The 12,310-nt window shown below is 51.0% G+C and overlaps 1 protein-coding gene across 1 annotated transcript in view; it reads left to right on the top strand.

The window, feature by feature from the left end:
- The window catches only part of Cerk (ceramide kinase), a 42,545-nt gene extending 30,916 nt beyond the window's left edge, over positions 1–11,629 (top strand). The window contains exons 7-13 of the mRNA XM_075960265.1: positions 175–249; positions 1,550–1,702; positions 4,789–4,894; positions 5,554–5,630; positions 6,913–7,118; positions 7,955–8,163; positions 9,139–11,629. Of these exons, the coding sequence (XP_075816380.1) occupies positions 175–249; positions 1,550–1,702; positions 4,789–4,894; positions 5,554–5,630; positions 6,913–7,118; positions 7,955–8,163; positions 9,139–9,193 (881 nt within the window). The 3' untranslated portion in view covers positions 9,194–11,629. The remainder of the gene's footprint in view (positions 1–174; positions 250–1,549; positions 1,703–4,788; positions 4,895–5,553; positions 5,631–6,912; positions 7,119–7,954; positions 8,164–9,138) is intronic.
- Positions 11,630–12,310: the final 681 nt, after the last annotated feature.

Below are 12,310 nucleotides of genomic sequence, written 5' to 3'. Positions count from 1 at the left end.
GTGCAACATGACCAGAAGGCCGTTTTTAGTATTTTCAACCTTCATTTTTTGAGTGGATTCTTTTTACTCTCCAGCTGTTCCAGGGCCAGAGAAGGACAGAATCAGCTGGCTGGAAGTCAGCTACAGTTTTGGACAGTTCCATTAGCACTAAGGGCTTTCCTGTCCTTTTTGCAGGGTCCACAGATTGTGTGTGTTACTCAACAGTGGGCACAAATGATGCAGAGACGTCTGCTCTGCACATCATTGTTGGTGAGTCCAGGCTTCTCTCCTAGGTTTTTGTATTTGATTTTATGTGTACGAGTGTTTTGCCTGTGTGTACATCTGTGTACCACATGTGTGAGGCTGCCTGAGGAGATGGTGAGCCTCCATTTAGGTGCTGGGAATTGAACCGAGGTCTTTCTCAACAGCAAGTGCTCTTACCACTGAGCTGACTCTGCAGCCCCAAGTCCTGTCTTATACATGTGGGTGTCCTATGCACAGACCCCAGGCCCCTGCTAATGTCACTGTGGCCCTGCTGCCTCAGATTCTCCTTTGCTCTTCTCTCTTAACTGGCTACCAGGGCTAATCCCCATTGTGAAACACCTGCAAGGCTCCAGGGTGAGTGACAGACACACCCAGCCCCTGCTCCAGTCCCAAGTAGGAAACCCCACAGGAGGAGGAGGAGCTCTGGGGTTTCTGAGAAATGGCTGGTGGCTCTGCCCACCCCATCACTCTTTACAGGGTCTTGTCTTTCTTGCAGTCATGAAAATGCTGTATTTTAAAATAACCACTTGGGATCTTATTGTTGGTTTGGCTGTTCTTTGAGACAGGGTCTCATCATGTACCACCAGCTGGCTGGTCCTTACTACGCTGACCAGACTGGCCTCAAACTCTCAGGGATCTGCCTGCCTCTGCTTCCCAAGTGTAACTTCTTTTTATTTTTTTCTTGAGACAAGCCTTTTCTATATTGTCTATATTGGCCTCGAATTCACAATCCCCTGCCTCAGTCTCCTGGGTGCTGGGATTGCAGGCGCGTGCGCCACCACACTTGGCAGACTTTGTGTTTGAAGCGCTGTGTACCTGTTTTCAACCTCAAGCCTACTTTCCTCTGTCGGTGTCATGGACATCCCTCCTGGACGCATCCTGCCCGCCCTTCAGAACAGTTCTCAGACCTTTGCTTGGAAACAGGGGCCAAATTTTGTCACTGGAGAACTCGTTTAGAGGTTCCAGCACATACCCTGGCCCAAGAGTGGGCTTCCTCTATCCTGGAAGGTCATCCTCTCTGCCTGAGTGAGCAGCTCTGGGAGGGACCTGATGAAGCAATGTAGGAGGCAGGGGACACCCACCTAACCAGCCAGATCAGCCAGATCTACCCTGCTGCGTGCAGTGGTGTGACAGATGTCACAGTCAGATAACCATTGTCGTATCTGAGTGTCGTCACCCAGGTTGCTACACTGAACGAGTTCTGTTTCTTGTGTTTGTAACAGGCAGGCACCTCCTGTATGTGCAGAGGCAGGGTAGAGGAGGTCAAATGGGGACAGGGTTCCTTTACAGCTCTCCTCTCCCACAGGGGACTCGCTGGCCATAGACGTGTCCTCTGTGCATCACAACAGCACACTGCTGCGGTACTCGGTGTCTCTGCTGGGCTACGGCTTTTACGGGGACCTGATCAAGGACAGTGAAAAGAAGCGGTGGATGGGCCTCGTCAGATACGACTTCTCAGGTACGCGTGTCCACGGACATGGAGCTAATTCGTACAGTGCCCCCAGGGACAGATTCGGGGGGGCCTTGTTTTCCAGATGGGGACATGACCCTGGCTATTGTGCCCCAGATCCTGTCCCCCTCAGAGTCCCAGCTTGTGTCAGAACTAGATTGAGGGAGGCCTGTGGATCTGGAGTATGGCTTTATCGTCTGTCATGGAAGTGGTAGGGGTCAAGGTAGATGTTTTCACAGGATACGATTTTTTTGTTTTGTTTTGCTTTTTGAGGCAGGGTTTCACTTGTTGTTTTAGAGCCTGTCCTGAAACTAGCTCTTGTAGACCAGGCTGGCCTCGAACTCACAGAGATCTGCCTGCCTCTGCCTCCAGAGTGCTGGGATTAAAGGCATGTGCCACCACCACCTGGCTTGAAAAGATTATTTTTACGGTCACCCTGAGCATAGCAGGTGAAGTGAGAAGAAGCTTCACTGTGAAGCAGTGCAGCAGCCCTGGGCATCTGCCCTCCAGATGCACATTCCCTTCCTTCCCTTCCGCCAATGCACTGTCTTCCCGAGCTTCTTTCTATAGTAGCGGCCATCAGCCAGCCGTTCAGCAACATCTGTGAGAATGTGTACCTGACCAGGACAGGAGAGGTCTCAGGTCTGCATCTGCTTCACTGGAACCCCAGCAGGGAGGGGGAGGACTAGACAGGAGGTCTTCGTCCTCCCTTGCCCTCCTATTGTGCATCAGAGACTCTGTCCCCATTTCACAGTTGAGACAGTATGCTTAAATGACTTGCTGAGGTCTGGTGACACTCTTCCTGCAGGTCAGTGGGTCTCAGAGGAGGTAGGCATCAGTGTCCCTGGGAGGCTTGCTAGAGCCCAGATCAGGGCTCCCAAAGTACATCTGATATGGGGCAGACCTGAAACAGTGCCCTTGGAAAGCAGATAGAGCCCTCGGTAATAGCCATGTCCCCTCTGATCACCAAGCTACGATGAACAAGAAATACAGTCAGCTTCAAGCTACACCAAAAGTTAGCACCTGCTGGTTTCAAGTAGTGGGTGGGTCCTCTTCCCTACCCCATCAGGTTTAAAATGCCAAGGAGAGGAAGTTAAGGGACAAAAAGTGAAATGCAGGGCGTGGCTTTCTGGTAGGCTAGGTGAATCCCTTTCCTGTGTTTAGTGCATCCCCCGAGCCTGGGCCCTGTTCTGTACAGTTTGCCCCATCGGCAAAACTGTAAAGTTTCACGACTCCGAGCACCAGAACCCACCTCTCTTCCCATGAGAGGACACTGTGGGGTGGCAGAGGCACAACATTTAGCCAGCCCTTCCAGAAGAAAATGGCTCTGGGTGCTGAGCAAACAGTGACTATGTCCACATTGAGGTACAGTGACTGCGTCTGCCCCTCTGCTGGAATGGGAAGCTCCTGATGGTCCAGAGCCTCAGGCCAGTGCCTTCACTCTTGGTCCTCTCGGAACACATCTGAGGAGCCCCATCCTTCCTCTCAGGCGAAGCAGCTCTGGTCTGTGTCCCCACCACATTACAGTCCTTTCGGAGCCGCTTGAGGGTGTTAGCACACGCCCGTCGATGTTGGTGTTTGGCTGCCATGAGGTGGAAAATATCCACTGTACTGGGCAGCTTGGGAGCTATACGAAGGAGAGCAAGGCGTGAAGTGGAGAATTCCCTCCTAGACTCTCAGACATGCCAGGACTGGCCGACTGTAGCTGAGGTGGGAAGCTAGGGTTCAGAAAGAGGCTTCTGCTTGTGACGAGACAACTGTCCCCAGTGTCCTATTAGAGCTCAGTGTTGCACACCACACACAACTACCAGACTACTCACCGTGGGTCCGCTCCTCTAGGGTGCTGGACACCGGACATCTCCTGGGGCCCACCGCGAGTAAGTGGAAAGAGAAGGTAGTGCCAGCATGCAGACAGAGGCAGCAGAAGCCCATGGTCCAGAGCCATTCTCCACAGAGATACCCTTGCGTGCTTTTGGACCTAGAACCTGGCATAGGGGACTAGCACCTGGAGGGCCACCCAGAAGAAGGTGGAAGGAGCCAGGACCCTCCTCCCCGGAGGACAGGTGCTTGTGGCCTTGTAGGTGAGGCCTCGACAAAGTGGAGCCTAGCCCCCCTGTGTGGAATGGAAGGGTTTGGTGTACTAGGGGTTAGCTGGGGTGAATGCCTCAAGGCCAGCATCGCATCCCAACATACATAAACTAGACAAAGAGGTCGTGCGGGACCACAGCAAGCCCAGCTACACTCAGAGCAGTGGTCACCTAAGACTTGTAGGGCAATACCTGGATTCTCCCGTGCCTTCTGCCCACTCTCTGCTATCAGAGGCCCAGTGGTCCACGCTGCTAGCCTTGCCCATCCTGACACACACCATGCCATTGGCACCATGGATAGCATGGCACAGCAGGCCCTTTAGGAGACAGGCAGTACCACCCTGACCTTGGTCCTAAGGTCATCCAGGAGAACTCTAATGTTGTGGATAACAACTCTGGCAGGGGTTAAGCACACAGGAGGCAGGGGCATTGCTGACTACATTTACGAGGGTAGTAGAGACCCTGAGCCATCAGGTCACACAGGGCACACCACTGAGTTCATGTAAGATCACTGCTGCCAAGTACCCTGCTTTGGCAACTTGAAGGCAGCCTGGATATGTGGCTAAAACTCTGACCACACCTCTCACCGGCAGCTTTGCTGTGGTGCTGCTCCTTGGGCCATGGTGGGGAGGGCAGAATCTGCATCTCCTTCTGGTACAGTAGCAGTGTTGCATGCACACTTCCCCCTGCAGACGGGTCAGCTTCCTAGAAGTCTTCCCTTTTTTAAGAAATTATTAGATTGTGTGCCTGAGCATTGCATACATGTCTGGTGCCTATGGAGGTCAGAAGAGGCGTCAGATCCCCTGGAACTGAAATTACATATGGTTGTGAGCCACCATGTAGGTTCTGGGAATCCAACCTGGGTCCTATGGAAGGACAGCCAGTGCTCTTGTCGGCTGAGCCACCTCCCCAGACCCTTGTCTTCTTGGTGATGGTGGTGGTAGTATGTAAGGACCCTCATAACCAGGCAGTGACATGTGGTTCTTTCTTGATTGCTTTTCTTCCCAGGGTTGAAGACCTTTCTCTCTCATCAATACTATGAAGGGACAGTGTCCTTCCTCCCAGCGCAGCACACAGTGGGATCTCCACGGGACAAGAAACCTTGCCGGGCCGGGTAAGCAGGTGCATTTCCGCGTGGGTTCCCACTGTAAATGACTTGATGTGTGCAGGGCTGTTTGGGAGCCTGTTCCTGGTAGGACAGGGATGCAGAAGGACTTTCTAAACACAGAGGGAAGCCCCTAAGTTTCACAGGTTTGTGTAGGGCTTCCCAGTTCACCGATGCTTCCAGAAGAGCTGGCTCAACAGTCCCATCCTGGAGATGTGCACAGCAGCTATGTCCTTGCAATAGTGCAGACTCAAGGCGCAGGTTCGAGACTAGGCCGGCCGCACCCGCACCTAGATGAGAAGTCTGCACTGAGTCAGTGGCTCAGCTCAGAGTTACTTACTGCCCGGAGCATAGGCTCGTCACACTTGTTACCTGAGGTAAAGGCATTTTCACTCTAAGGATGCTTGGTAGATTTTTCACGTCACCATTGATGCATCCCAAGCGAGGCAGTTAATAAGTCCCAGAGATGTCTGCAAGCTGATTAATGGGTGTGAATTTAGGTCTAATCTTGAGAGTTCAAAAAAGTAGTCTGCTGAAGAATTGCTGTTGACGCCTTTGAAACTTGAGCCTTTTCATTATCTACAAAGATTTTAAATGCTTTTCTGTGTGTGGGGACACACACATGTACAATCATGCACTAGAGACACAGTGACCATGCTGTCTTCCAGGTGCTTCGTGTGCAGGCAGAGCAAGCAGCAGCTGGAAGAGGAACAGAAGAAAGCCCTGTACGGCCTGGAGAATGCCGGTAATCTTCCCAGTGTAGTCTTGAGTGTGGCTCTCAGGGCATGGCCTCTTCTGGCTGTCCGCCTTATCTCCCGCTTTTCCTGGTTATACTGTGTTAGTTTTAGCTCTAGCTCTAGGCAGCAGCGAGTCACTGCAGCTTTGGAGATGCTAGGACACCTAGATATTCGTGACAAGGCCTTCGATTGCTGTCACAAGGCTGACCAGAGCCAAGGCATTGCCGTTCCAGCTGCTATGGAATATGGATTGGCAGGTACCCTGTTTGGGCTTGGCTGAATGAGGGCCTTCTGCTGTAGTTACAAGGACTTGGTTCCACCTCTACCCTGAAGAATGGCAGCTACTGTATGTGGATAAGTGGGTGTGTCACATGCCCATAGCACTGTCTATGGCCTCTGAGATTGGAGTTTTATGGAGAATTCACATGCGAGCTGTTGTTCTTTAAATCTGTGGCAACCATTCTTAGCCTATATAGTCATATAGAGAGAGCTGGCAGGCCAGATTAACCCCTGCAGAGGTCTGCTCTACCAGGCTTTTTCTTTTGGGACACCAACCAGCTCCCAAACCATGACACGGAGACTTAGTATTAGTTATGAGCGCTCAGCCTAGCTTCGGCATGTTTCTGGCTAGCTCTTTTAACTTAAGTTAACCGCTTCTCTTCATTTACCTTTTGCCTCGCGGCTTTTTACCTTTCTTCCTTTGTCTATCTTACTTTCACTGCTTCTCGGGTCTGGCTGGCTGCTGACTGGTTTCTGGCCCTGGCGTGCCCTTTCCCCACCCTTGTTCTCTTCTTTCTTCTTCTTCTCTTCCTCCTCTTCCCCCGTCTCACATAGACTTCTGTTTATTCTCTCTGCCTGCCAGCCCTGCTTATATCTCTCCTGCCTGCCTATTGACTATTCAGCTTTTTTTAAAAAACCAATCAGGTGCCTTAGACAAGCAAAGTGAAACACAACACATCTTGACATAATTAAACCCACATCCTTACATCACCAAACAAATGCAGCATAAATAAGTATAACATATCTTTGCCCAGTTAAAATAATATTCCACAACAGCCTACTCACCTTTGTTAAACTGCTGTCCAAAAGTGCTTTTACAGGGAGTAGGGAAATGACCTGCTCCCACAAGACCTGCTTGGTCCTGAGGTGAGTGGGTAGTTCCATGGTATGTAGTCAGGCCAGAATGAAAGCCAAGAACCAGATCAAGAGGGAGAGTGGTACAATCCCTTGCCGCTGTGCCTCTGCCTCTGCCCCACATTAACCGTGGTGCCCATCCGTTGTCCACCACAGAGGAAGTGGAAGAGTGGCAAGTGATATGTGGGAAGTTCCTGGCTATCAATGCCACCAACATGTCCTGTGCGTGTCCCCGGAGCCCTGGGGGCCTGTCCCCATCTGCCCATCTGGGAGATGGATCTTCTGACCTCATCCTCATCCGGAAGTGCTCCAGGTTCAACTTCCTGAGATTCCTTGTCCGGCACACCAACGAGGACGATCAGGTGAGGTGCACTCTTGCCCCAAGGTCATTGACATTTGGGCAATCCCTGCCCCGCTAGTTGGTAGGATCTGTTGTTAACTGCAAGGAGAGATCATCTTTGGATGTGCATTTCATACTGTCAACCTTACCAGTTCCTTCATGTAAATTTCATTTCAAAATAGAAATCTAGGGCCTGGAGGGGTGGCTCAGCAGTTAAGAGCACTGGTAGTCCTTGCAGAGGACCTGGGTTCAATTCCCAGTACCCACACGATGGCTCTCAGTTGTCTGTAACTCCAGTTCCAAGGTACCCAATATCTCTTTCTGGCCTTCATGGGCACCAGGCAGGCACACCATGCATAGACATATATGTAAGCAACACCCCAAACATACGATTAAATAATTAACTTTTAAAAATAGAGAATCCTACAAATTACCACTAATGAATCATATGGTTCTTTAGAGTACTCATATCTGTAGAGGATTTTTAAATATTGTGTGTGTGTGTGTATCTATCTGTTTGTCTGTCTATCCATGTGTGGGTATAAGCATGTGAGTTCAGTTACCTGTAGAGATCAGAAACATTGGACCACCTGGAGCTGAAGTTGCAAGTAGTTGTGAGCCACCTGATGCGGGTGCTGGGAACCAAACTTGGCTCTTTTCCAAAAGCAGTATGGGCCCTTAGCCCCTGCGCCATCTCTCTAGCCTCAGATTTGAGACGTCAAAGGTATCAGCAGTTGTCTGACGCTCCTGGGAGGGCTGCATACATACTGTCAGTAAGATGTCACATGGGGAGGATGGGTGGCTTGGAAGGTTGGTCTCACTGATGGGCTGGCGCCCCCACGATGTTTGCCTCGGCAGTTTGACTTCACTTTTGTCGAAGTTTATCGAGTCAAGAAGTTCCAGTTCACATCGAAGCACGTGGACGACGAGGACAATGACCTGAAGGAGAACGGGAAGCAGGGATTTGGGCAGATCTGCCCAGACAGCCCCACGTGCAGCTGCTCGCCCTCTCGAAGCTCCTGGAACTGTGACGGGGAGATCCTGCACAGCCCTGCCATCGAGGTCAGGTAAGCGGGTGGGATGCCAGACATCGGCAAGAGCTCGCTGGGGTTTGTGGTAGAAAACAGGAGGCGTTGCTTCCCCGTGGCCTTATGCTGGGTGTGGAAGCTGTGGGATCTGAAGTTTGCATGGGGCAGGGCTGACTCTGTGGTGCTGGATTTTACAGGCATATCCGTGGGGTTTTCAGGCTCCTCTGTTCTTGTTTCTTTCTCTCCTATACTCTGCATTCTGTCCCTGGTCTCGGTCTCTGTCTGTCATATTCACACACACACCCCAGTTAGAAAAATAACCAAAAGTAACTGGCTTCATGGGTACTTCCTAAATCCTGGATCTCCTCAATTCCCTCACAAAGTATCTTGCCTTCATGGTCAAGGATAAGTGTACAAGGTAGAGATGAGAAGCACCAGGCAGGAGCCTGAGGTACTGGGAAGAGTATCCCGAGGCTGTCAGAAAAAGAGGGAGGTGGAGTCTCAGAGGGGCCTGGAGAGGTCATACAGCCTTGGGGACCTCAGAAGTTTAGAGTGGCCAGTAAGTGCAAGAGGCCAGAACCAGGTGACTGGCTCTGAGTGACTTTGCCCATTCAGTCACCTAGGTTCCCAAGGGGAGCTCAGAGTCACTCTGAGCCAAGCTTCAGAACACAGGTTACCCCTGTAACTCATAGACTAGGCCTGAGTGCCCAGCATCCAAGCTATGAGTAGGCTGGGGGAGACTCACTTGCATGCTCACTGTTGCTGGCGGGGAGGGGGCATTTCTTCCCCAACATGTGGTATAGGGATAGAACCCAAGAGAAGAGAGCAAGCGAAGTCTTTCTCCATAGGGAGAATAAAGCAAGCTGTCTTTTGAAAACAGGCTATTGATTTAGTGTGGTTGTGCACATTTGGAGACTAAGGTAGAACCGTAGGATTCTGGGAGGTGAGTGGCTCAGGTCGGCTGTGAACAATGGAACACACGTGCAGTTTAAATGCAGCTGTTTATCTCTGCAGGGTCCACTGCCAGCTGGTGCGCCTCTTTGCTCGGGGAATCGAAGAACGGTCCTAAGCAAGAATCCCAAAGCTGAGAAGCCGTCTGCCTTGAGCTTGGGGAGTGTGAAAACTACTTACGAAAAATTCGACAGACCAATTATGTTGATACATCCATCTAAACTTAGAAATTTATTTTTGATAGGTAAATCTTGGTTTTAGAAAAGACAGCTTTGTCAACAATTCTGTATCCATACCTGGCACCCTCACCTCGGTTCTATGTGCATCTGAGTCGCTTTTCATATATCTTGTTCTCAGCAAAGGCACTTGCTGGTTTGGCACGTGGCTTGCTAGATTTTAGCCACGCTGACCACGCAAATTTCAAGACAGCCCTTTAGTGGCTATACTGCAATAATTTTAGGGACATTATAATATTAATACTTGCCAGGAATCAGGTTACACCATCTGGACACACGGGTAATGACCCAGTCACTCTGAGCCCTTTGTGAGACTTTCTCTGGAGTTGTTCGTGACCAGGTTTGGGAAAGTAGATGGCTCTCTTTGCCTTCACTTTACACCTCCATTTCTGATCAGGATGTTGCTATGTGGCCCCTGTCGTATGCCACAACCGTAACTCAACACAGTGAGGTCCTCTGCACAGCTGCACCTCCAGAACGGGGCCACAACACTGCGAGAAGACACCCAGGGTGACGTCTCATCCTCAGGATTCCCCACATCTGCTGCCGTCACAGCTGCGTCCTGTGAGACAATCCAGCAAAGTACCCACTGGAAGTTTCGTTCCATCAGCCCTGGTAGCCAACACACTCTGGCCCGAGCAGTCTGTCAATCACCGGCCAAAAGGAGGTTCCATTTGGAAGCAAAGCACTTGGCACAGCTGGGCTCTGGTGGGTGGGGGGTGGGCAGAGGGCAACTGGCATGCACAGAGGGTACGTTGGGGATTTTATACCACCCTCAACCTGAGTGTCAACAGTGGAGTGGCGGGTTATCCCAGGTTGCCCCCGGGTACTTTGGTGCAAGCCCTGTGTCTATTTCCAGGGTCCACATCCATTCTTCCCTGTGGGTTCTATTCCGTGTACTTATCGACAGCTTGCTCCTTGTCTATCAAAAGGGTATATAATCCATGTCTTGGCTGTTTGCTTTGTCTCCACAAGGGGACTTGTAGTTGCTCTGGCGGAAGCCCTGGGCTCATGACAAGTTTCCTTTGAAGGCATTCCTGGCCCAGGAGCTTCTCAGCCACACACTGTGGCCTGTGCTGTGTCTCCAAGTGGATGCATCTGAGAAGAATATGCAGCATAAACTTGGATTGCGAAGGGGGAGGGGCACTGACTGTTACAAGAGTAGGTTTTAGGTTCTGTACTGGGGAAGGAATGCATCTCGTGCAGGTCCTATTAGTCAGTCACTACTGAGTTCTGCAGGCTGCCCGTTTCTAGGTGCTTTGGCGTGGGCTTCTGTTTTGAAGCCATACATGAAATTCTCTGTTTAGTATTCAGTCCCATCCAGACAAAAGGGCAGCTGTAAAGGCGGCCATGTTTAGGGACCATGGTAAAGGTAATCGGGTGGTGGTGCTAGTTAACGACCGATGGTCGAGGGGAAAGCTGGGTAGAGAGGACATGCACCTAGCAATTTCTATCCAGGTCTCTTCCTGGATAGGCAGGACCCAAAGGTGTGAGACTAGCAGCTCTTTGAAGTAGGTAGGTAGCCCTGGAGCAATGTAGAGCAGACACTGGGGTGGCCACCTTGCTGTCCATTCATCCTGGCATTCTAGAGGGGCTCAGGACCTGAGGCAGCTGTGGGTGCTCCTGACTCTCAGGAACTGTACTCTTCTCGCAAGGATTCAGGTCTCCATTGGCCCTGTTACACGCTGCCCACGCCTGATTCACCCCTGCCACTGCCAGCTCTGGAGGAGGGGATCCAGGTAGAGGACATTTTGTTGGTGCTTAGCAGTGCAGGCCATGTTCAGAATCTAACTTTGGCACTATCATGGAGCATCGTGAGTGTCAAGACCCTTACGACCCTTGACACTTGTACACAGGATGGGAGGGAGCCCCCTGACATTCCCAAGCAGTTGGCTATGGTCTCCATGATGCTTTTTAGATGCAATAGCCCAACCCCAGGCCTTCGGTATTTTAGGAGAGAGAGAAAAACAAACAAACAAAAAATAAACAAGCCAGGAGTAAAGATCAGACAGTGGCAATTTAGGATCCTGTAGGGGTCTGGTCCATATTCTAATTCCCTCTGTGGCCCACTGGTGCACAACAATTAAGCAGCAGTCATATGCAGCAACTTCTTGTTTATGAAAATGAAGCAGCGGGGGTGGGAAGCATCTGGTTTCCCCCGCAGCTGCTTCAGTCCGTGTACAATCTCTTGAACCGGGAGCTCTGGCATGAGGATGGCCCAATATGCTTCCTGATCTTGCTGGCTTCAAGATTAGCAAGGCATATTTGATCTGATATGTTTGAGACGACAAAAAGAATAAAGTTAACTTTGGGCAGAATTTGGAGTTTTCCCTCTTTTTTTTTTCCCCACAAGTTCTTATTTTCAAAACAGATTTTAAGAAAACATAGTTTAGAGAAGCCGTGCTAAGAGGCTGAGTGACCGTGCCCTCCCTGAGAGATCTGGCCGTCCCTCACCCCAGCCTGGGTCACTGCTGCCAGTCTAACCTCGGAGGAGACCCTGCCTGGGATGGGTCTCACACAGCAGATTTATTTAGCTAGGAGGTTCTGCCATTTGCCTGAAAGAAATGCCCCAGGTGTGGCTTCGCGCCTCAGCCTTGGCGCCCCAGCTGTGCCCACACAGCAGCTGTGCCAGGTTGAGCATGGGTACCTGCGTCCCTACAGCCATGGTGGCGCATGTCTGGGTCACATCCATGCGCCCTCACCTATTCCACTTGGCCTAAGGAAACCAGATGAGGGGTTCAACCAGGACCAGGCATGGCGGTGCCTCACAGTTGAGAGGCTGCACCACAGGTGCAGGAAGGACGACCGCAGAGAGAGTGACTGGACAGTCACAGTGGGTGTGTTCTCAGGAGAGCTGAGGGTATCTATTTGACAAGTTCCCAGGGAACTCTGACTGTGTTGTATCCCAGCATCAAAGCGGGTGTAAGCTATGGATGGAGTGACAGAAATTGGATGGATGGATGGATGGATGGATGGATGGATGGATGGATGGATGGATG

Source organism: Microtus pennsylvanicus, chromosome 2 (genome assembly GCF_037038515.1).
Source record: "Microtus pennsylvanicus isolate mMicPen1 chromosome 2, mMicPen1.hap1, whole genome shotgun sequence".
In the NCBI taxonomy this organism is placed as follows: Eukaryota; Metazoa; Chordata; class Mammalia; order Rodentia; family Cricetidae; genus Microtus; species Microtus pennsylvanicus.
The sequence above is the reverse complement of the archived record's forward strand: the minus strand, read 5'-3'. Positions and strand labels throughout refer to the sequence as shown.